The sequence below is a fragment of the Parasteatoda tepidariorum genome, chromosome 10 (genome assembly GCF_982258835.1).
Source record: "Parasteatoda tepidariorum strain Cologne lab strain chromosome 10, Ptep-v5.0, whole genome shotgun sequence".
Taxonomy (NCBI): domain Eukaryota; kingdom Metazoa; phylum Arthropoda; class Arachnida; order Araneae; family Theridiidae; genus Parasteatoda; species Parasteatoda tepidariorum.
The window spans coordinates 65,152,673-65,180,666 of NC_141764.1; the positions used below are offsets into that span (position 1 = coordinate 65,152,673).

The 27,994-nt window shown below is 27.4% G+C and overlaps 1 protein-coding gene across 2 annotated transcripts in view; it reads right to left on the bottom strand.

The window, feature by feature from the left end:
- LOC107449891 (LIM/homeobox protein Lhx1) overlaps positions 1-17,204 on the bottom strand; it is a 218,201-nt gene extending 200,997 nt beyond the window's left edge. For both annotated transcript variants that reach the window (XM_016065571.4, XM_016065562.4), the window contains exon 1: positions 16,121-17,204. In XM_016065571.4, the coding sequence (XP_015921057.1) occupies positions 16,121-16,296 (176 nt within the window). In that variant the 5' untranslated portion in view covers positions 16,297-17,204. The remainder of the gene's footprint in view (positions 1-16,120) is intronic.
- Between the last annotated feature and the right edge of the window lie 10,790 nt (positions 17,205-27,994).

Sequence of the window (27,994 nt, forward strand, 5' to 3'; positions counted from 1 at the left end):
CGCAGATTCAATGCATAGTTAAAGCATGCAAAGTATTTAAGATTTCCAAATAAAAATTTGTGCTATGAAGAGGCGTTTTTTAAAGAATAATTAATAAAAAGGAAATGATGTCTAATTGAAATACGTCATATTTTAAAAATAAAGTAGTAAACTTAACCTAAAACTTACTAAAACGAATTTAAGTGTTTTTTTAACAATGATTTCTTATTAAATTTTCATAAAGAATGTATTATCCAATGTTTTCACATACATAAGAAAGGATTAAAAAATGAAAGGAAGTGAGGGTGAAAGACATCTGGTGGCTTGTTAAAAAATATTATCTCTGTCATACATACAGTTTTCATTCAGATTTCTTTTTAAACTTACATATTCTACATTTTCTGAAGATAATTTAAAATATCCAAATGTTAATAATCTTTCTTTAAAAAAATCTGTAAAAGCAATACTATTTCATAAAATATTATATCTTTCAAACTTTTCTTATACATTTTGAAAAACTATTTCAGTTTTTAAATAAGAATTTAAATTTCGAAAACTATACATTTAAATTTCTGCTGTTTTAGGTCATTGTGCAGCAACTGAAATAAAAGTGAAACTTGGAAAGTATAATAATTAAAGTTCTATTTCTGTTTGATTTATCTTTACCTTAATTTTCGATTAATAATAATTTTTTGAGAAACTTTTTTTATATTTTTTCCCGTTTTTATTAAAATATTTTTTATTTTCAAAAAATATTATTTATTAGTTCTTACCTTGTTCTTTTTTGTTTAAATAGAATAAAAAACTAAAAAGACTTTTTATATTTAATAAACATAGATAAATAGGTTTTTTTTATCTCATTTTCGTACATTTTATTATTTCTTGTTTATAATATTAAGTAGCATAAAGTTAAACCCATGATGGCGAGTGCTGAGTATAACTACAAAAAGTATATTTAAAAATACATTAATTAAGATTTTAATGAGGATTTAATTATTAAAATAAACTTCTAATCTAAACGGAAATTGTAAACTGAGAAAAATATTTTGATAATATTCTAGTGCTATAAATTCTGGTTAATAAAACCAAATATACGGTATTTAAATTACTCTTTTGGTAATTTTCCCTCTCATATGTTGACGGTTTAATAAAAATTCTGATTTTTGAAATTTTAGTTCTTACTACTGCACATTGAGTAAAAAAAAAAATACTGAACTGAAAAGTAAATTTAACCGAATAAATTGTTTTTATGCCATGCTCTATGGTATCATGATAAAATTGCCAAATTTTGCACCGTTTACTAAATTTCAACAGTTATTATAAAAAATATTTTATAGTTAATTTTACGCAATCATTACCAAAGCACAGCGATAAAAATTACCGTGCTTTTTGGTGGTTCTCTAGAACCAGAAACACGATAAATTTTACCATATTCTGGTAGTTATGACCATACTATTTTTCTCTGTGTATTAAATAAAAAATTAAATCTCTAAAACAGTGAGACAATTTTTCGTTAATGTTATATACAAAAGAAGAATGATTTACTACAGAGTGTCATAAAAATTACATCATTTACGCTTAAATAAGTATCGTTCTGAAAAATGTAAATTGTATTACCCCATTTAGCACATTTTAACACATATTATGAAAGAATATTTTATTGTTATTTTTAACACCATCATTATCAAAGCACACCGACAATAGCTACCGTGCTTTTTGGTGTTTCTTTAGAACCAGAAACACGGTAAATTTTACCGTATTCTGGTAGTTTTCCCCATACTTTTTTTCTCTATGGTTTAAATAAAAAATTAAATCTCTAAAACAGTAAGAAAATTTTTTGTTAATGTTATATACATGTAGAGTGTCGTAAAAACTGCATCCTTTACGCTCAAATAAATTGTTCTGAGAAAATCTAAATTTTACCCCATTTAGTACATTTTAACACATATTATAAAATAATATTTTATTCAAATATCTATTGTATTTAACAAATAAATATTGTTCTGAGAAATTCAAATTTTACTCCCTTTAGCACATTTTAACACATATTGTAAAAGAATATGTTATTCAAATATCTATTGTACTTAGCAAATAAATATTGTTCTGAAAAATCCAAATGTTTCCCTATTTAGCACATTTTACCATATATTATAAAAGAATATGTTATTCAAATCTCTAAAAACAGTAAGACAATTTTTTGTTAACGTTATAAACATGAGAGAATGATTCACCACACGTAAAGTGTCATTAAAATTACATCATTTACGCTTAAATAAATATTGTTCTGAGAAATATAAAATTTTGTTGAATTTATACTAAAATCTAAGAAAATAAGCTGAAAACATTGTTTTTCTAAATGTGTGGGAGAGAAAAAAAGTTGACCACATATGCCCTTTGGTCATAAAAAACAATCTACGAAAGTGACATCAACAAGAGGAATATGGGGGCGTCTAGCAAAATTAGACCCTGGGGTGTTGTAAGTATGTGGGATTTGTCGTCACCTGGCAAGGAGTGACCAAATCATGATTTTTCTTCTCCTGATCTTATCACTTACTCCGACCAAAAGGGAATGTTCTTTAAATGAAGTTTCCTTTTCCTCAAGCATATTTATTTAAAAATTTAGATTTTTTTAAACGAATCAGTAGTATTTAAATTTATGAAAGGAAGATGAGTCTAACTATGCATAAATAACGTGTGATAAAATTTTTTGATGGATTACCTAAACAAACGAAATTCGTATAAATCACACACTGTTAAAATTTTCATTTCAAAATTATGCTAAAATAATTGGCAGCTGACCGATTAACCGTAAAGTTTACGGTAAAGAGCATGCTTTTGAAACGGTTACGGTTTTGAAACGATTTACAAGAAGTACGGTTATAAAACCATGAATACAAAACTAGTATACGGTTTTTTAACCATTTACAACTAGCATTTTTCAAAACCGTAAAGAAAAAAAATTATTATTTAACTAAACATAGGAGATTTTCGTAAGGTAATGGGCATTGAAGAGTGTCGGACCCTGGAAATTCCTCATGTGTTGAAGGGAATGTAGGAAATAGTGTGGTGTCAACACTAGGACTCGAACTACAGTTCTGATGGTCATGAGATTGACAGATAAGCCCGCTCGGCTGTGATATGAACGCATTTGCAAAGAACTAAGTAGATTCATAAAGTGGTTCTAGCTTTTGATATAAAATTTTGGTTGTTTAACCGTATCAGGTGAAAGCAGTTAATAAACAGTTTTTCTCAAATTTAACAGTTTGATTACTATTTTATTTATGGTTGTTTGACTGTTTTGATTAAATATGGTAAAATAACCATTCAATAAATTGTTATTTAACCATTTATTTTCGAGATATTTCTAACAGTGCATGATGTGATTTTTTATTTATCAGGTCTTTAGTTTAAAAAAAGTTATACTAGTATTTAACTGAAAATTAGATATTTATTCTTCGATTCACAATCTTTACCAGAATTAATTACTTATCATCCTTCCTTAAATTATTCTCTGCTGTTATTTAGTTTCTATTTGGTTTATTGTTCAAAATTAAAGGTTTAAAACTCAAAGTTTTGCTCCCTTCTTATATTATAAAGATCACATTACCTTAGAATGCTACATTTTAGGATAAATTACTCTTAGTCACCATTTCGGTATTATTAAATCGTAAATAAGTTAAATTTATTTTTCGATAATTCACATTTATTTATTTTTTTAAAAAATTTTAGGAAAAACTGTGTTTAGTCAAAGTTTGCAATTAAATTAAGCAATATAAAGCAACTATTTAAAACTCAAACGCAATATAAAGAGATTCATTTATCACACTATTGCCAACATTCTCTTTTGCGAAAAATATAGAACGATTTCTTATATTAACCAAAACTTAAATGGTGAACAAGCAAAAATGAATAGTTAAATTCGTATTCAGCTGGAATCGGTGAGATAACTAAATCTTCAAAAGCTCTAGATCAGCTCAGAAAAAAAAAATTTATCACTCTGAATAATTTTTGATTGAAAGATATTTTGAGATTTTGATATTTTCACGTACTATAGGACTCAATTTTAAAGTTTCGAATTGGTGACCTCCAATGTGCTAATTAGTCAGTGCTGGCAATATTTTAAGTTATGAAATCAGACACAAAAACGTTCTCTCTCTAAATGAACATACATCTTTTTCCGACGGATTTAAATTTTTAGCCCTCAAAATATAGGGGTAGCCGCTACCAGGGAAATAAAAGCGATGAAGAGAGCTGTCGAAATTTTGGACACCTCATTGCTAAGATTACTTTCTGAGTATTTTGCCCTAACTCGATAATTTTTTAAGCGATCAAAAACTTTTTGCACACAATTATAAAATTTTTGTCAAAAAAAAATTCATGCAAATATATTTTTTAATAATCGTTTATTTTCGTTATTTTTCATTTATGAATAATCGAAAATTTTTCAAGTTGTAAAATGTACGAATTTTTAGATAATTTTAAAATTGTAATTTTGTAAGGAAAATATAAAATTAAAACGAAATCTGCCAATTAGTTCCTAAGAAATCGGATTTTAAATCTACAACATCCTTAAACTGACAGTAATTATCATATTTGAGATCAACTCTTCGAACCATAAAATTGAGTCCTAGTACGGGTAACCGTCGAATCAAAAATAATTTAGGGCAATTTTTTTTGCTCACTGTACATGAATTTGAGTTATTGTATTCTTTCAATATAACAGTAATAAAAGTAATTATACTAATAGTAGTAATGGTGTTAATAATAGTGATAATAATAATAATATATAATAATAATAACAATATAATAACAATGACAATAATATATTGTAATAATAATGACAATAAAATAATAATTTGCAAAAAAATGAGATAAGTGAATTCCTTCTAAACTTTATTGGTAGCTTATGATACAAAAATAATTTTTAAAAAAAACATATTAAAACCTGCATAAAAGTAAAATAGCATCCACATTGTTTTATGTAACAAAAAAGGATCAAAATCAGAGCTTACAAAAAGGTTTTTATTTGTATCTATTCAAAATTGACCTCAACTTTAGCATATTTCCAAAGATGGGGATATCTTTCGCCTGTACAATTTTTAACTTGTGTATACAATTTTATCCTGAACATTGGAAAACAATAATGAGTTCTTTTTGGAAATTGGTTATTTGTGTTTCGATAAAAAAAAATAATTTCTTAACCTTTACCCATATTGGAAGATGATGATCAATGCTTTTACTGTAGGTACTGTTTGTGTCCATATAAAATTCGTACCATATTGCACATTTTGAAGATCATGATCAAACACTTCAAGAAATGTGTTATTTATGTTTACTCTAATTTTACACAATCTTAAAATAATTAGAAGAAGTTCGAGTTACGAAATTATAAATTGTAACTAAATTATGAATAAATAATGGAAATTTTGGAAGTTCATGATCAATGCTTTTTCTCAAGGTACTGATGTCCATATAAAATTCATACTATATTGTACATTTTGAAGATCATGCTCAAACTCTTCAAGAAATGTGTCATTTATGTTTACTCTAATTTTACACAATCTTGAAATAATTCGAAGAAGTTCGAGTAACGAAATTATTAATTGTAACTAAATTATGAATAAATAATGGAAAAAAAAACAATCACGCACCGGCAAAAGTGGGAGGATTTGTATTTAAAACTGAGATAAATAAATAAATGCAGCCACCAAAGATTCTTTAACTCAAGGCGAGGTGACCAATAGAGGAAAAAGATGGCCGAGTGTTGAAATTTTATTTCTTGAGATTATTTCCTTAAAGCACAGTAAGAAAATTTCGCCCCGTCGGTCTCTGCATTTGACATGAAAGCCGCCTCTTCCCCAATATATATATATTTTTTGCTTTTTCCACTTCTTACATCCAACTGCATACATGTATTTTAGACGCTGTGTGTGTTTGCAGGTGAAAAATGACTGTTTAGACAGATTCACCGCAAGGTACACTGGACTGTGGATGTCGGGAGCCAGAGGGAAAGGAAAAAAGGGGGAATTTCGGAGTCTAGTTCCCCCCCCCCCTCTTTTTTACACCCTTTCCCAGATTTGACAATATATGTTGTTTTTGTCGAGATTTACTTATAACAAAAAAATATGGGGTTTTATGCTGCTCTGACTACTCGAATAAATTGAAAGTAAATGCATTTATAAGATGTTTTGTAATGACATCCCTTTATATATATTTTTTAAATCATTGCCAAATAATCGAAATTTATATTTAAGCGAAGAAGAAATTGCAACTCCATCAAAATCTGTCGGAGACCAGAAGAAAATATCATAACCCACTTTGCTTGATAAATCTTTGCTTGCTTTAACTTTTCTCTGTATTTATTTATTTATTTTTTTGGTAATCAAACAGGATTTGATATTTTCAGTCCAGTTTGCCGCCTCATTAGTGATGCAACAAATTTTGATTGCGTTTCAATTTCCTTAACGCTTGAATATTAACTTGCAACTCTTTATTCGTATATTTTTTTACTTTATTTTTGACAAAGGTTGACTTTATTTTTGACTTATATCAATTATAGTTATCGTAGAGCACATGATAGAGAGAAAAAGAAACTAACAATAGTTTTACTTTTAATTTTTCTAGTTACATTTATTGAAAATATATTAAGTTATTTTAGTCTTGAAATTAGAAAAATATGTTGTTTGTGACAATATATATATATATATATATATATATATATATATATATATATATATATATATATATATATATATATATATATATATATATATATATATATATATATATATATATATATATATATAAAGAGAATGCTAATTTAATTAAGAATTTAAATTATGTACTTTTATTTTAACTCTGCAAACTTCTTACTTTTTGAAACTAAAATAACAGTAAATTTGATTATTGTCTCATCAATGCAGAAAAAAGTGAGGCAATTTAAAATTTTCAACTATCCAGTTATATATAATGATTTCATGCTAGTTTTATCTTAAATTTCTGATCATTACAAATCTTTTTATTAGTTCTCCACATGAAGATATGTTTTATCAATGCAATAGTATCTTAAATTGAAAAGAAAACACGATTTTTTTCATAGCGAAATAAAAACACACCATTGATTTTTAAGATCAAACAATCAGTTTTTTTTAATGTTAATGAAGAAAAAGAAGGAAAAAAAAATATTGAAAAAGTGCTTTTAAGTTTTCAACAATATAAGTGCGATTTTAAAAAAAAATAGGTAGCATACACAAAAAAAAAGTTTGTTTTTTTGTAAAAAAAATTGAAATATGATTATAATCAGTGCTCTTAGTTTGCTTTTTATCTACTGAATAATCCAGGATTTTCCAAGATCGCATGTTATACAAAAGAATGAGATTCAGAATTTTCTTTTTTATATCGTTTTTTAACAACTAATTTTATTAAATTTTCATTAAAAAATTTTCTTGAGACTAAAACTTTTTTAACGGATTAACTAACGTAACTCTTTCCCTCTCGCAAAAAAAAAAAAAAAAGAATGATTATCCATATCACCAGTACTTTGAACATTAAAATGTGCAAATTTGCTATAATCTCAATAAGGTTTAAAATTGAACGATACTTCCGTTCATGTTGAATTTGTTCATAAATTTGAACGTAAGCTCCAAAATTTTTAGCAGTGTTTTTACTATAGAGAGAGGTCAAAGATAATTGAATTTTTCTAGTCTCTTCCAAATAAGAACGAAAACTATTTTGTTTAATTCTTTTATATTATAATAACCAATTATCAAAAATAACCCAATGTCAAAGAATAATTAAAAAAATAATTAGCGGAAAATATGTTTGAAATTACATATTCTTGTGCTTAATAGTAAAATCTAGCAAATTGAAATTATAACAAAATAATTTCCATTTGGTTATAAATCAAAAATTTGTTTCAATTTAGCAATTGCTAATACTTGTATTCTACATGGAGAAAATAATTCTGGTAAAATTACCGTACTGTAGGGTAATGGCATTTCTGGTAAAAAAAAAAAAAAAAAAACCTCATATTTTGGTTAATAAAGCCTACATATACAATATTTAAACCATTGATTTGATAATTTTTCCGTTCATATAGTAACAGTATACCAGAAATTTTGGTTTTCAGAATTATAGTTCTTACTACCACCACACACTTAATAAAAAATACAAAACTGAAAAGTAAATTTAACCAAATACATGATTTTTATGCTATGCCCTTAGGTATCGTGATAAAATTACCGAATTTTGTCTCATTTAAAGCATTTTTCCATTGATTATAAAACCATATTTTATTGCTAATGTTACCAAATTTAAGATGGAAGCTCTTTGGTTAAAGTTACCGAGCTTTTTCTGTACCCATGGAGTCAGAAACACTGTGAATTATACCATATTCTGGTAGCTTTGACCATATTTTTTTCATTGGTGTGTATATGTTTTTCACATGCAATACTTTTTCCTCTTCTAAATTATAAAGATAGATTTTATATATTTTAAGTTCATATCAGCTCAGATTATGTTAATAATTAATAAATTATGTTTATATAAGCGCAGTAGAATAATAATCATAATAATTGTTATGGAAACTGTAAAATAGCGTGATAGTTTTTAACAATCTCATGTTTTTTTAAATGTTAATTAGCTGAAACTATTACTTAATAACAATTTTCTTTAAACAATTGAACACTAACTTAGTCAAAACGATCTTTTTTTTTTACAAAATTCTATTATCAAGTAAATTATGTTTTCATAATTTACAGAACAGGAAATTATCGCAGAAATGGATCATTTGCAACACTACATCGAACTTTTCTAATGGCGTTTAAAAAGCCAATGAGTTCATTAAAATAATGAAAAAACTTGTTATATCACTTATTATTTCATGAAAACAATCTCCATGAACAAGCATTATATTCTTAAAAATATTTTTTCAAAAAAACGCAACATTTATATACGAGATAAATTAATATTTAAGAAGTAATGAAAAAATAAGCTATTTTGAATGATTTATAGAATTGTTGAACAATGATAAAAACATTATGAAATTCACCTGGAATTTTTTTTCCCTTAACTTAATATATGGATAACATGCTACATTAGCTTTCAGAAACAGTGTAAATTTGTGCAAAATTAAATGCGCAAGCCATTCTTGATTGCTTTGCAGTTCTTAATTTCCATTTTCCTCATATTAATAGAGCTTAATTCTTCATGACATTATACTTTGCTTGTTATTTTCTTGTCGCGCTATAATATGACTACTTTTTTCTAAAAACAAACTAGTCCAGTTAAAAAAATACATTGAATTATTTGCAGGAAAAAAATTAAGTAATATTACTTTTTCTCATAAATAAAAGGCACCGATTACCTATTTTGTTGCAATAAAACCTTCATTTAACATAAATATACAGCAAATTCACTTATAACTTGTTAAACTAATTTTCCAAATTTATGACCCAACAAGTTTGTTATCTAACATTGATATGATTGAATTCAGTATGTTTCAATCAAATGTTAAAAAAAATATTCTGAATTAATAAACAACTAATGAGCATTAAATGAGCATTAAATGAACGAACTATTATAGACAAAAATAATTATTCAAAAGAGAAACTTAATTGACTTGTTTCATGTCGAATTTATAAATATGTGTTTAAAATAATTCTTATTTCTAATTCACTTTAATTCATTTTATTTCGAAGTATAAAAACTCTAACTTTTCATTAAAATTTAAAAACAAAAATATGATATTAATAAATTTAATACAAATAAATTTAATATAAATAAATATAATATAAACAAATATAATGCAAATAAATATTAAAACAAAACAAACAGATTTACTAGCATTACCAAAAAAACTTTCATATTTTCGATAGAATTTTAAAATTATTTTTCAAATTAACACTTAAATAAATATTAACAATCACTAATTTATTTAAGATACTTATTAGTGCATCTCATTACATCCAGTCTTAGTTTTGCTAAGAAATGAGTTGCAAAACATAGTTAAATTTTCATTCATTAATTCCATTCTAATGTAATTAGCCCTCATTTAAACACCAATTTTCCCTTTCGAGTATCAATAATCTTTTTGAACTTTTCGAGTACGTTTATTATTTCATCCAGGTAGAGAAAGGCGTGAATAAATACCAGGTTTAAACGATTTCGTCCGTTTAGGCTTTAACGACTTTACTCCCCCCCCTCTTCGTAATAAAGCGAGCTGAAAGCAAAGACTATAATAACGGTCTCCCTGCCATTATATATGTATTTCACTGATAATTAACATAATAAGACACTATTACCGTAACCTCTACTGTACAGTTGCCGCTCTTTCCCTGATCGCTACGGACTGAGTGATGGTTTTGGGAGCGGCGAATTGGGGGGCTTGCTAGAACCGCACGCGACTCCGGTGTTACCCGGTTGAAAAGACAGAGGGAACGCCGATTCGGAATCGGTGGTTTCGCGGTGAAGGTTGCCACTTCGCGCTTCGTTTTGATTTGTTTATTTTGCAAAGCTTTACAAGCGAAGAGGATGGTTGCTCCTATATTTCAATTCTACTTTTGTTTGCTTTATTATGCAAGTCTTTAGGTTATGCTTCAAGCAGAGTTTGTAAAATTATTAATTTTTAATGTCTTATTTTGTAAAATTTTAACATTATATTTTGATTAGTGTTTTTACTCCTTAGGAATTATTGTACACTATAAATTAATTTCATATGAATATTAAAATTTTTTAAGACTGCTACACAATCGAGGAAATTATCTGAAATCTATTTCATTCCTAGTTCGAATATTTTTACATTTTGTGAAGTTCTAATGCTAACATAAATAAACTATCGGGAAAAAGAAGCCAAAATGTATTAGTTATACAATTTGTTTTAATTACAGTTTTGTCTGGAGTAAAACTGCTATTGATATTTCATAGTGTACAGAATGTAAGTATATTATGAAATATTGAAGAAACTACTTACTGAGCACAAATAATAGTTAATTAAAGTTAAAAATACTGATCAATGTTATACAACTTAAAGCATAAATTTGCACGATATTCTATCACGATTTTATTGACTTTCTTTCTGAACTTCAAATTTCTATTTTATACAACTGCATATTTAAAAATAAGAATTAAATAGCCTTCAAAACTATGTATGTTCAACGAATTTAAGCTTATATAAAGATTTCTATAAGAGCTAATTCTCAAACATCGAATTAACTTATTGTGCCCAAATAACAATTTATTCTTTAGAAAATTATGCACGTAAAATTTGCAATACTTCAAATTTTTCAAATTAATTGGATGAATTGTACCATAATACTAATTAATTGAAATAAATTAATACTAATTAATTAAGTAATATGAATTAGTAGTTTTGGAATGTGTGCATTAAAAAAGTAATTCTAATATAAAATTTGCTTAGATGTTATAATTAAAAATATACTCTTCTCTTAAAAATGTTTCAAATATTTCTATTTCAACTAAGATGAATTTTCGAGATAAAAATGTTCGAAATAGCAATTAGCTTTTAATTCCTCTTTTAAATGTAAATACTTTATTAATACTATAACCAAAAGTCAAAATTGTAAGTTTTACCACTTTTATAAGAAACATATTTTAAACCAATTCACTTTCGTTCATTTAAATTTTATGGATGATTTATGTAATTACATTTGTGTATATTATATTCCTTGCTCCCCTTACGTGCTGCTATAATTAGTCTTTGTTTTCATTCTTTTTTATTTATTTATTTTATGTAGGGACATTAAAACATCGTTTGTTGTGAAGTCGTCCAATTTTTTTTCTTCGTTTCCTTTTTTAAAAAAGAAAGAAAGGGGGAAAAAAAACATATTTTCAACCATCACTTTTTTTTTACCTGCTTTCCTTTATAAAAACTCGAATGTTTCGAGTGGTTAGCGATGAATAACAGTTTTATTTTAAAGTCTATATATTCACCCTAAAGAAATTACCCGCCATTTTTTGTGCAGGTTGTGAGGATGGGAAAAAAAAATCTTGTCGTCTGCTATATGACAGAATACTTTGGTTTTAATTAGTTTTTGCTAAGATTATTGGCAACCAGTCTTTCGTATTCTGGAGAAAATGCGCGTTAAAAAGGTTTCTAACAAAGTTTCAGTTTTTACTGACAACTTAATTTGACATTTACCTTCCCTGCTTCAATTTTAAAAAAAAGTTGAGCTTAATTTTTTTTATCCTTAAACAAATAATAGAAGTTGGGAAAAAAATAATTTTATTAGAATTCTAAATATTTACTTCTGTGCTATGTTTAGAATTAACCAGAAAGCAATTATAATAGATTATGGATAAAATATAAAAGTTTTAATTTCATAAATACATACACTTTTTGAAATTTAAAAATACTTTTTAAGATCATCAGGGAAAGTAATAGTGCGTTCGATTAACTGTTTATTTAAATTATAATTCTATACATATTAACAAAACTTTTTCGCATTTAATTCTCATCTTCAAACTTTTTTATGTATAAACTTATAAACAATTGGAATCAATAAGAAATATTTTGGTGTGAACATGTTCAAAAACATAAATCTTTTTTCTGTAACAAATTTTTACCTACTCATTGTATCAGAAATACATTTTAAAATTAGAATTAATCATAAAACGTTAATTTACTATTCAGGAAACAAATATATCAATTTTAAGCATAAATAATTTATTAAAACTAATTTAAAATAAGTTATAAGCATTTTAAGACGATTTTTAAGACAAAGATATGAACTTTAATACGTTATTTGAGAAATAGCTTTTCTTAATATAAAGCTACTTATTGCATCTGTTTTATCACATTTTTTGACTTAGACCTTGTAGATAAAATATCAAAATTTTTATTATAATTTCAAAACATGGATTTAAAATATCGATAATATATTTTTTTCCCTTGTAGATATAAAGAAAAACGCTTTATAAACCTTTTTAGATCATTAGGTCAAATATTCTTTCATTAAATTCCAAACTTAAATAAAAAAATTCACCCAAAATTAAATAAACTTCCCAATGTTTAAAACTTATTTCCCTTCCCAAAACAAATTACCAGCTTCATTTTACTGTCACTATCAAAAAATGAAATATTATATCATTTCCTCGCTGGATTTTCTCTAAACAGAAATACAATGAAACATAACCCAAAGAATGGAATCGAAAAGATTAAAAATGATATCGAAAGAAGAGGAGAGAGAAAAAAAAAACTCAAAATCGAATTTAGAAATTTATATTTAAGTTAAATAAATAATACCCCTGAATCATTGTAGCTGAGATTAGAGAGTCTTGAATTATTAATCTAGTCATTCCCGATTGGAAAGGGATGAGTGACACTGCAAATATGTGCTCTCGGCCCGGCTCATAATTTAATCATTGGGTTTGCGCTGCTTAATCTTCTGACTTCAAAGTCTCGTAAATCACTTTTAAGAATTAGACGCCAATTACTCAAAATCTGACGCCAATTCGAAAGATTTAGATTTAAAATAAATCTTAAATGCTAGTTTGTTTGGATGGAAATGAATTTTTTTTTTTTTCATTTGAAATGTTTGATGTTTAGGCGATGCGTTTTTTTAAATATTAAAATTGATGCAACTTTATATAATTTTTTTTTTAAATCAGATTTATAATTCAAACTTAAATTTGTTTAGAAGAAAGTTTTGAAAAACTTTTTGAATTTCTATATTTAAGTGTTACATGGAGGAAAAAAAAGCATAATCAAAACTACTAGAATGTGGTTAAATTTACCCTGCTTCTGGCTCTATGTATACACAAAAAGTTCGAAGTGCTTTGGTAATGATTTTGGTAAATCAATATTAAAATGTGTTTTTATAATATGTGGTGAAATTTGGAAAATGTAGCAAAAATTTAATAATTTTTTCATGCTACCTTAGATCATGGCGTAAAACTAATTTATTCGATTAAATTTATTTTTCAGTTTTGTAATTTTTACTAAATGTGTGATAATACGAACTATAATTTTGAAAGCCATAATTTCCGATAAACTGTCACCATATGAACGGAAAATTAAACAAATGAATGGATTAAATATCATATATTTTGTTTTTATTAAACAAAATTATGCAGTTTTTTTTTACTAGAAATGTTATTACTATAAATTATGGTAAATTTATCAGAATTTTCTTCTCCGTTTACACATTTTTATATTTTTGGTTAATTTTAGTAACAGTTATAAATATGAAACATCATGAAAAAAAACTATTTTTAACTACTAGTTATGCGTTTATATATAACTATTCGAATATTTCTAAAACGTATCAGTAAGGAAATAGTAACACTAGTCTTATAAGTTAGGCTGATAAAAAATTTGCTTGCATATTAATAATGAATTCTTCACTGAATCATTGTTTTCTTCAAATAATTTTACATATAAAAAGTCAATAAAGGATATAAACCTGACATTTAAATTGAAAAGATCAATGTTGCTAGTTTTAGAAATCGATAGTTAAATGAATTAAAAAATCATATCTTTATCCCCGTCATAACGATTCAATAAAATCATTTAATAAATTAATTCAAATAAGATATCCTAATTATAAATATTTTAAAATATTATACCATTTACTATAAGCATAAATATTGTGATCTACGAAAAACTATAGAATTTACAAAAGAATAACAATAATCTGATATTATTACAGAAATTTTTTTCAATGGTCTTAAGATAACGAAAACTTTAAGGATAAGAAGAAATTGATGTTACATTTACGTATATAAAAAATACTGCTACAGTAAATGTCATATTTTTATTGATAAAAGAAGAGTACCGCAGATGCTAATTTGAAAATGATAAATTTTTTTTGGACAATATTTATTTGATAAGTGTGTTGGGAAATTAATAGGCTCAAACGACAATCATATACTTTAAATAAGTTTTTGAAGTGTTCTATGGAATTTCGTATCAATGTATCAATGCCAGTTATTATTCTTAATGTAAAAAACTTAAACACAATAGAAAAATAATGTTTGACAAAAAAAATTGGCTATAATAATGTATTTTTTTCTGATTTAATGAGCAATGGAAATTTTATTTTAATTATTAAGTATAATTATCATTAAATCGGGAAATGAAAATCGGGAATACTTGTATCGCAAAGGCACCATTAATTTATATTTAATATTAACCTCTGTTTAAAAAATATAGCTGTTGATAATTTTATTAAAAATGTTTGGTTTCAATAAAAAAAGAAAACTGTGCCAAAGATAATTTCAAATATTTTGTAACAAGAAATTTTCAAAAAAAAGTTATTATTGTACATAAAAGAAGATGGAAATATTTTATGGCATTTTAGATAATCTGCAAATTAAATAGTGCAAAATCAAAGCCTTCTTACAAGAATTACATACATTTTTGAATACGAATAAAAGTTAGAAAAATTATAGTTACACTTTAAAGTCACTTTACTCGTACACTTAAAGATACAATTACTTCAATCAATTTCAAATGAATTTTTTTTCTTCTATCAGTATAAATTTTCTATTCTTTTTTCTACGCAACATTTTTAGTAATTGGCACTCATAAATAAACCCACGCTTGATGTCACAGTGCTGTAAAAGCCATAACTTGAAAAAAGTTTTCAAATCGAATTTTCTCATGGCTCCTAATCTATTAGATAGAACTCAACTAAGAAACTATGAATGATATCATAGAGTAAATAAATTATGGCTCTAAATTAAAAGAGATAAATAAAAATAGTTTTAATCGCAGCCTCAAACATAATTTTTTTCTTGATACCGAAGTGTGAATTAAAACGAGGGAAAAAAAATTATTTTTCATAGCATTAAGTTTAATATTTTTCTGGAAAATTAAGTTTAAAGCGAAATGATTTCAAATATGTTTAGTTAAAAGAAGTCTGTTGGATAATTAATGTTTTGAAAAAACTCGTCAACTAAACTAATTGATAAAAAAAAACTTCCAGTGATTAATAACTATATTATTAGAAATGTCGCTGTCTACTTTTCCGTAACTTATAAGCTAAACTTTTGCAATTTTTTTATTAAATACCAGTAAATTAGAAAATCACAATTGAATATCCGTCTTCTCGTAGTCGAAGGATAGATACCGACGTTTAAAGAAATAAACAAACATTTTATAAGACAAAAGTGGGAAACTTACTTGAAAAAATCATTCCGGCAGTAGAGTTTACCTTCCCTGGAATAACACTTTTCCTGGAGTGTACACTTACATTCGCAGCATACAACGCACTTTGCATGCCATGATCTGTCTAGTACACTGCAAATGTATCTGTCCATGATAGGTCTTTCGCAACCGGCACATTGTACCATTTTCATGTCGTCTGTCCGAATTAAGGGCAGGGTCCGGCCAGCCCCGCGCCCACGCCAGGTCCCAAGTGTGTCCACCTTGGACGCCCTCAGTCCCGTTGGCTCATAGGACAGACCCAGGGCTGATAGCTCGCTGACCAACGAGGCTTTTGAATCGACCTCCTCCTGGTTCCTCAAGAGGCAAGAGGACTGGGTCGTCAGATAAGTCGAGCAGGTCGCCGTTTTGCTTGGTCAATAACTTATCAGTACCTATATAGAATTCTCGAACCAAAACTGACGGGAAAAAAATTAGAATCCAAAACAGCTCAAATGAACTACTCTGGTTTATGTTGCTTTATGAAACAGAAATTTTGATCAGTCATTCATTACAAACTTCTGTCTTGAACAGTTCTTCACCATTAAACTGCGATTATTTTAATTAGCTGATTTACTGCAAAACTTCGAAAGCCGAATAACATTGTATGCTTCTCAAATACCGGTTTGGTAATATTATTTGATGAGTATCATTCATTCTTATAAAAACTATAATAAAAAATTCATAAAAAAAAGCGAACTAATCTGTTAACCAGAAGAGCGGCTGAATCGAAAATGAAGAAAATAGACGATCTGAATCAAGAAGGTAAACAACAGTTTCTCGAACCGTCACCTGACCAGTTTCACGGCATGAAATGGGAACGCTGGGCACTATGCGTGCGTCCGGTATAACAGTTTGCCCCAGACTAGCTTTTTCTACTGCGACTGCAGCTTGTTTGCAGGAGCAGCGTGTTTTACCGCCCGTTCCCCTTACCACACGCTTCTTTGCTTATCTCTGGCTTTGGAAATGGGCGGAGCTAATCAGCTGTCACTCAACATCGCAATCGTCATAGAAACCAGATTTTGGACCGTCCTTCTACTCATCACGTGGTTTTGTGCATCGCAAAGTCAGGATTTTTCAAATTCTGAATGATGGGGTGAATTTCAGAATGTTTTTTCTTCTTCTTCCTAACGAAACAAAGAAATGTCAGAGAATCAGCATTTTTTGCAGGAATAATTCGAAAGAAAATACATTTTCAAATTTTAAAAGTCGTTGATATACTTTTTTTTTTTTTTGCGTGAGATATATTTGCGAATCGAACTCATAAACGAACAAATGTCACCAATATATTAGTTATTGCTTTCGTTTTTTTTTATTATTGTAAACGACTCTCATTGTTGTTTTTGTCACAATTGCTCCATTCTTCCAATAAGAGGGGGGAAATTGAAATTAATTGAGAATTGAGGGATTCGAAAGAAAATACAATGCTTCTCAATATCGTTGAAGTCGCTTATTTATTTATTTTTTAATGAGGTATCTGTGCGAAATGAACTTTTAAACTGACTAAAGTCTAAAATAATGAAGTCAAAATAACACAAAAATATATTCCAAATTAGCACAAGTTCCTAAAATTATATATTTTCGTGACATACATTCTCATTCATCTATTCCATACACTCATCTATTCTCATTCATTTATTCCATACATTCTTTTATTCCATACATTCCTCTATTCCATACATTTTTCTGTTCCATACATACATCTATTCCATACATTCATCTATTCTCATTCTTCTTTTCCATGCATTATCTTTCATCTATTCTCATTCCTCTAAACCATACATTATCATTAATCTATTCTCATTCCTCTTTTCCATACATTATCATTCATCTATATATTATTAATTGAATGAGTAATTTAAATTGAATATTTAAGTAGTTTTTATAAAATACTTCAGAAAGAAAAGAAAATTTTTAGGAATTTTAGAAGTCATTGATACTTCCTTCTATGTCAATTGAATACTTAAAATGACACACGTCACTAATTTATTAGATTTTCCGAAGATTGTATGCATTTTGAAATCAATACTTGTTCAGTTATTCCACTTAGTATCCCAAATGAAGAAAATAAATAAAATTTTAAGTGAGTAATTCGGAAGTGTATAATTTTAATATTTTAGTAGTTAGAATTAAATAACTAAGTAATTTGAGTTGAATAATAAAGTTATTTGAATTAACAAAGTTGAAAAAAAGCACATCCTGTAGAGGTATTCCAGAGGCTGTTAATGCTCTGTAATGTGAAGCATCTCTATACATATTTAAGCTTTTAAGCTAACAAAAGTAAAAAATATGTTGGGCTTACCAAAAATTATATTTTTTATTATATAATCAAATGCAATTAAGTTATGTCCTTATTCTCACGTGCGAACAGAAATTTGAAAGATAATTGTTAATTATCATTGACAATTACCTCATTAATTTTCATAAATTCTTAACAATTATAGTAGTAAATGCTTAAATTGAAGCCAAAACTTCACAAACAATATTTTTATACTATTTTCCCAGAATTAGCTGCTTTCTTAAAATTTTCAGCAAGAAAATATGCTTTTAATTTCACACAACATATTTTTAAGAATTTCTTTTAGCACAATTACGTTTCAATTACAATTCCATTCGTTTACAATTACATTCATTTGTAATTACATTCTTTTAGTACAATTGCATTGTCTGCTGCAGTCAATTCGAGGAAAAATTATCACCCTATCTCTATACGTATAAAAGTCTGTCTGTATGTTTGCTAATAACTCGAGAACAGGAGTACCAAATTAGATCGTGTTTTTTTTCCAGAAAAAAGTGGTTTGTAATTAATTTGCAAATGATAATTCAAGGAGTGGTTTGTAAATAATAAGAAGTTTGTAAATAACCTATTTCGGTATTATGCGGTTCTGGCATACTATCGAAAATACGAGATATCCCTGATGAGAACCATTCACTGTAAAAAAATGCTCGATTATTACGAAACTTTCTTTGCTTTTGACTAAACCGTTTCCCGGTATATGCTCCGAGCGAAAATTTCGACAAGTTGACGAAATAACTATCGTCACCACTTCGATTAAACGAATTTTGTCGAAATTAAGGAAACATTTCGTCATTCTATTTTTTCCAAAAAAAAAAAAAAAAACTTGTAGTGCCTACTGTATCTGACTTCTATAACAATCACTTTACAGTGGGCACCATATAGAAGGCCCACCACAGCAAAGACAGAAAGAAAAATTAAACCCATTCCAGAAGAGGGATTCGAATTTCGGACCTTCCTGGTACAAGGCCAACTTCTTGACAATCTGGTCGGCGTAATTCGTCAGTTTATTTTCGACTGTCTAGTCTTTATTCTAGTTTGGTCAACAAGTTAACAATCTCCCATAATGCACTACGAAGAGGTTTTGAATTGAGGAAACATTTTCGTCATGCATTTAAGAGTTCACGTTTCGTCGTAAATCACGTGATTACGTGACGAAATGATTCTCAAAATTTACGAAATACTGCTCATGGATTGCTGAATCGTCAAAAGTGAGAGTTTTATTTTGTGAGAGTGTTGTTATAGAATTAAACGTGCGCTGTCATAAAAACTGCATTTTAGCAAAATTTAAAATAAAAAAAAAGCAGACGAAAACAATAGAAAAAATTACACATTTTAAAAACTCGCAGAACTCAGTTTAAGCGCAGAAGAAAAGCGTGCAAGAAGCAAATATGCAGAGAATATATATACAGAGAATATATATACAGAGAGAGAGAGAGAAATATTAGTTTCAATGTTAGAATATGCTGAGCTGAGCATTTTATTTGCAAATTAGTCACGATATCCATTTTTATCAAATCTGAAAAATAACGCATCTAAAAATGTGAGTATGTAAGAGTCAAAATTAATTCCGCACTTACTAGAGAAATTTCAATTTATGCTTACAGATTCCTTTTATTTTCAAAAGTACTACTGTAAGTCTCAAAATACTTGAAATTTTCTGTATTTAAAATTAGTTATTAGCTGGTGGAGAGAGACGGCGAGTTATTAATTAAAAATTGAAAAATACTCTACGGATAGCAAAAAGAACTCTGAAAACTAAATTGTGTGAACTCTAAAAACTTAAAAAATTGTAATTGTAAATTGTGTTAAAGAAAACATTTTTCCGCGCATTTCGATTCATAATTAAGTATTTCAGATCTAATCCAAACAAAACTCGGAATTTAAAATAATTGTGATAACAAAACGTTGATTAACTATAAATTCGTTTTTTAAAAAATAATAAATTTTCAAGAATGATAAAAAAAAAAAAACTGAATAATAATTTTGTTCACGCTGAAGCGGAACAAAAACTTTATTGTTTTATGATGCATCTTGACTATTGAAAAAAAATCAATTCCAAAGGTTTCTGTAAAACTCTTTTCCTGTATTTATTTGTTTTTTTGAAAAATAATAATATATTTAAATAGAAAAATTATTTTTTGAAACAAATAATTTGAATTGTTTTTTAAAATAATCATATGTTATAAATGAAATTTTTGAAGACTAATTTGTATTAATTTTTAAAAAATAATGGGTAATTTTTTTTATTAAAGACGATTAATAATTCTTCGATATAAAAATTAATTAAATAAAAAATTTTAATATAAAATAAAGGTGAATTTTTTAAATATAAACCAGCATCTAAAATATTCAAATTTTCGGTAAATTACTTTAAAAAAAGGACAACAACACTTATTTACAATCTTACAATGAAAAAGTAATTTAAAAAATAATATTCGCGGTTTTTTTAGTGGTTTTGTCAAATCTCACGATATAGAGCCTTAAAACAAACGTTTTAATTAAAATAAACATTATTTTGTTAATAAAAAATGCAAGCAAAAAAAAAAAAGCATTTTGAATAAAGAAAATTAAAATTCCTTAAAAGAACTAAATAAGATATTTTACTTTTTGATTTTACTATAATCCTGAACTACGTAACGTATACCACAAAAATAATTAGAAATGCTAAAACTGATATTTTATGAAAAAATTTAGAATATATATTTTTACTTAGAAACTAAAGTTTTTTACCTAACGATTTTGGAAATAAATGAGAATAAAATTAAATAACAAGCAGGGTGTTTCGAAATGACCGTTTTTAAGATGCATTTTTAGAATTCTTGCTAAAAACAATGAATAAAAGCATAAATATTATGAATCGTAAAATAATACTTTCGAAAGATCTAATAAAACCTTGTTGAAATGTATAAATCTAACAAAAAAATATCGTTAAGAAATTAATCTTTATGTAGACTTTTGCACAAGGTTATAAGCCTTGTTCATTCGAAAATAATTCCATGCAAAAACATTTTATTATATATTAAATCGATTACATTTTTACCCAATTTTTGTATGTACCCTAATATGCAAGGAACTAAGTTGCTTCTTTAAGTGCTCACCACACAGGATTATATATTTTTATATAATTTTCTATATTTGTGTCAAAAAAAATTGCGTAGCTCAAAGAAAATACAGTTAAATTTCTTTTAAAATATGGATACATTATATTTATATTATACATTTTAACGTTTGTATTTTGACAAATTAAAGCGTAAATTTTGCGAGTCTAATTGAAAAAGGTTTAGATGTAATAGGTTAAGTTCTTATAAATTATGAAGCATTCTGTTCCATAGTAATATTCAAATAATCTTTCTTTAACTTAATCACACTATACTATATTATTCTGTTTAATTGAAACATTATTCAATTGGATATTTTAATTTTATTTGAATCAAAGTTTTGTAGTTCAAGACACTGATATGATGAAACTTATTTTTTCGAGAGTATTAACTTAATGTGGCATAAAAATGAAACGCAAATTAAGCAATCTTTTTTTTTTCATACCCTTATTGCCAGAGTTGCGAAATTGGAAATTTAAAAGTTCAACACCGAGCTAGAAGTTTTCTTCTGATTCTGACTCCACAGCAGCTCCGAATTATAATCAATTCAAAATTTCCTCGAACATAAAGATAGAATTAGTGTTATTACTCAGTAAATTTTAATTTGAAATTTTATTTCCTAATAAACTTTTATTTAAAATTACATTTTATATTATATAACATAACAGTTAAAGGAAAAAAAATAACAAATTTATTAGCGCAAAGTATCGAAACTGTGCAGTACTATTATGGAAAAAGAGTTAAATATCAACGTCTTACATGCGCACTTTTACCTTTATAAACATCTTGTAACAAAATTATTAAAGTAATTTAAGATTCAAGGAATTCAATTTTTTTTTAAAATTTTTAAGCTTATAAAATATTTTACGCAGAAAATTTTTAGAAATTGTTTTAAACCAAAGCTTTTTTTTTTTAGAAATTTGAAATAAAACTAAAAACGAATTGCAAGAAAAGCAATTTTATTTCATGCCCTTAAGGGGAGTCGATAGGGCCTATACCAATAATGCTAAAACTGACCTTTTTCAGTGTATCCTATCTCACCATCTAAACAAGATATTGCTTCATTTTTTTCCACGGAATATTTACACATACATGTTTACACAGTGATAATTACTACTACATACTTTTTTAAAAGAAATTCTGAGCTGCGATCTTTTTAAAAAATTCAAAGTACATAGTCCATAATTTTTTCTTAACAAATTCTGCCAAAGATAAGTACTAATATTTATCACAGTATAAACATGTATGTGTAAGTATTCTGGTGAAGAAAGAAACTGAAGCAATATCTTTAGATACTGAGAAAATATACGTTGAAAAAGGTTAGTTTTAGCATTATTGATATATGCCCTATCGATTCATGAGTTAACAAATAACGAAGACTGTGTGAATTTAATTGTTTATTTTTTATTGTCAGGATCATAAAAAAATTGCACTATATCACATACGTCATAAGGACATTTGCCATTTAAATCAGCAAAATATACTCCAATGTATAAAGCCAATTTCGAATTTACACAGATTTTGTTTAAAGACGAAAGCTGCCTACAACATTTAATTGCAGGATACCACTATTCATTTTTGTTTTGAGAAGCAATCATCCAAAAATCAATACCTATTGCATGATTCTACTGCACGGAAAGAATAATTGAAATATTGAAAGATTAAAAAAGAAGAAGAAAAGGCCACTTTCAACGATGACGAGTAACATCTGTATAATTCGAAAAATCTACAGGTGCTTGTTCGATAACAACTTTTCTGGTACATAAAACTTCATAACTCAGTGGAAAAAGGACTTCTCCCTTCCACCCTCCTCCCCTTATATGTAAACATAGCGAAAATGAGACTTGTAGTGATATCACATGCAAGTCGAGCCCTAAATCGATTTTGATAGAGCAAACATTAAGATGGGCACCATAGATGATGTGTTTGTTCAGGTCTCTTAAATTAAATAAATAAAAATCTTCATTTGCCCTTTGCGCGATTTTTCCGATGAATTCAAACTGGTTCGATTTCATGTCTAGTTGATCGTTATATATTTTTTTTCTTTTTCGTTATTTTTATCGCCGTTTTTTTCTTTTCTTTAATAGGTCGTGACTGTTTCATTTTCGCCGATTATATCTAATAAAGCTTGAGAGTATGGATAATTTAATGTATTGGATGATTCGAAGTAAAATTATTTCGCCTAGAGCTTCCTACTAACTCCAATATTATTTTAATTTTATCTTTTCCTCTTTGTTATTTTCAGGTCTAATTCGGAAGGAAGCGGAATATTTTTCAGATTTCTAAACTCTAATAATTTTCGAAATAATAAAGAATAAGATAGTTTTTTTTTTGATTTGCTTTTCTTTCAAATTTTAAACTAGTCTTACGAGCTAAAATCTAGTTTCTTTTACGTAAAAAAATTCTGTAATAAATTCTTCGCATTTAAAAATTCCTTTTCAAACTTGAAAAATTTTTATCGTTCGAAATAAATTAATAAATTAAGAAAATAATACTCACTTAGAATATGTAAAGTATAACATCAAGCATAATAACTTACTAATAAATTAACTCAGTAATTATGTATATTTGATTACGGTAATAATAATTGAAATTATATTTTCAGTATTTAAAATATTTCAGTATTATAAAATATTTTTATCACAATAAGGTATTAATATTGTGTTAAAAACTATTTCCTTTTTTAAAGACCTAAATCTAAGCTATTTATAAATAGTGCCGTTTTAGTTCATGTAAAATTTGTCTTACTCTCAAAGAGAATTATTATCAATTTTAACAGCAACAATTCTTAATTTTAAACGAATGACTACCATATTTATTCCTCCAGTATATAAAGTATCATTTAGTAACACTGCGCATAAAAACTTAATTTAAAAAATAGTAGCTTAAATGGACATCTCCCACTAAAATAGGTTTACAAAATTAAAATATAAACAAATATAACACATTTCGTTTATTTAGTTTCGTTTTTGTTTATTAATTTAGCTCGTTTCGTTTTCATGATGATTTATGACTTTTTTTGTTTTGCCATATGAAACACTTTTTAAAAGAATTTTTTTTCATCACATATAGCCTTAGACCAACAAATTATAGATCAAAAAATTATTAAGTGTTTCTGTATCAGAGCGAAAAAATTAAATTGCGTGACTATAATTACAAAAAAGCAAGTCGTATAAATTAAAAAGTTAAAAATATAGCAAAATTTGTGCTGAGTAATCCCTCCACAAAAATTGACATCAAATACGAAATAAAAATATAAATAATATATTGATCTGAAATATAAAAATAATATATTGATCTATAGCACAGAATAGATCAATTAATTTTAGTGATATACCAAATTGGATTTAAATTTATTACCTTAAAATGTATAGAAAAAAAATTAAACATTTGCATTAAACAATAACGTCAATATCACCATTCGAATTAATAAGTCTTTATTATCTTTCAACATTTATTAATCTAAATATTTTTGGGATAATAGAAATCTATACTCTAATCATCACATTTCCATCCTTCAATTGTCATTTAGTTTTTATCGTTTAGCCGCCTTATGTAGAAGGTATTTTAAAAAATTATATTCCATGTATTTTTTGTTTAATAAGTACTGATTTATTGTGGCACAATATTGTAGGAAATATTGGTACATTTTCCTTGGAATAAAAGTTTTTGTTTCAACCGTCTAGATTCATATTTTAAAACATTACGATATTTCAATTAAGAGCAGTTGTGGCTCAAGGGACAGAGCGTTCACCTAGCAATGAATTGAACCGGATACGAATCCCAGCCATGGCTTGTCGGTACGACTTCAGCACACAGATCGTTAGGCTCGTTCGCACCAGCTGAAGGGGAGTTTGAATTCCAGCGTTTACTCCACAATATTTCTTCAATTCCTTTACCACTTTCCTTCTTGATTGGGGATCTTAGAATACTAAATACGAAATTCTCATTCACGCATAGATGGTAGAATTAAAAGGCTGCTTAACACACATAAAACCAAGTAATTCCCATCTCCATAGATGGCACCACTAGATAAACCAACTAAACTATATTCCGTGGTTCATTTAACAAAACACTACTTAACCACATCCTAGCTCCAATATCCATTATCTAACACGAAAAGCTTAACATAATTTAACTCCAATGTCTAGTTACGTGGCTCAGGGGATAGAGCACTCACCTCCCAATGAGATGACCCGGGCTCGAATCCCAGCAATGGATGGTTGATACCGACCACAGTACGGACGTAAAATATCGTCAGTGGTAGACGGATCTTGAGTTGGAGTCCCCTTGACATTAGTCCAGTCGTGGGAGGTTTTCGTGGCTTTCCTCCCCAAGTAGCGTAAATGCGGGTTGGTTCCATCAAAACGTCCTCCACGAATGCAAAATTTCTCTCAATACTTGATATAGGAGTTCTCTTGTCTTCTTGATTGGGTTCAAAATTACAAGGCTACAGAGTTGAGAATTGGTAGACGTCAACTGTAAAAATTAGTTCGACTGTTCAACGACTGTTATGAAATGTCCAGTTGAACTTCATTTTTACGATTTTGAAGCCTAGCTGCAAATAGTTACAAACACCTGTAATTTCGTAATCACGGTTTTGTAACCATATCAGTTGTAAATGGTTTCCAATCAGTGAAGGTGAGGAAATATTCCTAACCGTATATTTTACGGTTAATTTGATTGACAGACTGTTTCCGTTTATTTTTCCGTAAATCTTTAGAATAAGAATTTTAAAAGTGCGTTGTGACTCTTGCATATATCGACAGAAAATCAAGTTGCGCATTTTTAGCATTGATCTCAAAATTAAAAATAAAACACCCAAAAAGTGCTTTAAATCTGTAATACAAATCACATACCAATTAGAAAATTAAATAAAATAGCAATATCAGTAAAGAACTCTTTATAGAAAAGTGATTCTTATCCTTGACAAGCGATGAGAAGCTACAAAAAAAGAACTAATCTTTTCCTAGAATTTGGAACGTTATATTTTTTTTAATGAAATGTTATGTTTAAAGAGGAAGAAGATATTGCGATGCTTACCAGCAAGAATGAAATTTCATAAGAAGAAAAAAAAAATTCGAATTGCTCACGATCTCTAGTCGCCAAGTTGTTTTGAAGAGCTTCGTATTCCATGCCTGGCTGAATCTTCAATCGAAAATGTATCTTAAGAAAAAAAAAGCTTCTGGAATCTTTGTTTATGTTTAGAAATGACACATGTGTAATTTTTTCACGTGCACTCTTGCGTGAAATATACATAACCGTAACTGTATCTCTTATAGTAAAAGAAAGATTCATTTTTAACTGTTTTTTAAAATATTTTAAAGACGGAATGATGCTATGACAAGATGATTGCTTATGATTTAAGGATGCTTTTTAGTTCGTCTTTAGGCTTTTTTCTTTATTGAAGAAAAATATTCCGATATGCATCTCAAAGGAATTATTTTCATTTGAGACAATGAGCTCTTTGAACATGATTCCTAAAGAAATTGACAAACCTACGGGTTGAAAAGTTCAGGAGCTGTTGAACCATTCAGTTGTTGAGATGCACTTTTAAGTTGGTCGAGAGAATAACAAAAACTGTTTGATTAATTTTAAAATTTAAGAAAAAACTTTTTTTAGAAGCGAAAAACTGCGTGTGGCATTTCCTTTCCTTAATTTTGCATGCGGGTGGTAATAAATATTTGCTGCTTTTAAATATAAAAGGGAAATATATTTAATTTTAAAAAAAATACTTTAAAGATAATTTTAAGAAAAATATGTGTTTAATTATCGATGAGGTTTTTAAAGTTATTTCGATTGTTGTTATTTATTCAGCAAATTAATTAGTTTTATGTTGATGATCAAAGTTAAAGTATCTTACTGTAACCCCTATGAGTGATAAAAAGAAAACTGCAGGGCTAAAAGTAGCTGTACTGGTGTAGAGTATATCAAATCACAGTAAAAACGGCGAAAATCTAGAGACACGTGTGAATTGATTTTCTTCCTATGCACTCATTTTTCGCTCTATCATCTCGGAAATCATCATAAAGTTAAAACTATAAAACTACTTATGTGTCTTATCTATCATGTTTTTAGTTGCTTTTAGAATAAGTAATAAAAGCTAACAGCTATTCAATCAATCTGAGTATAATGCAATCGTGGAATATCCTAAGTACGTAATTTAGAAAAATCCACTTGTTTTCTCCCCTATTATTTGTTAATTAATTAATTTTTTGCTTAAGAATATTCCTCATGTGCAAACTATGCCTTGTTTAATGTTTGGTTGTGTTCGAATATGTAACTTTATTTATTTATTTTGTTGTTGTTGACGTATGCCTGTTTAGGCAGGGGTGCTGCGATTGTTCTTGTTCCCCAGTGGCGCCATCTATGGCTAAGAATTCGACTTCTGCCACACCATACGTCCCACCCGTTTAAAGGGCGAACCCATTCATACATACCTTCATTTATCTACAG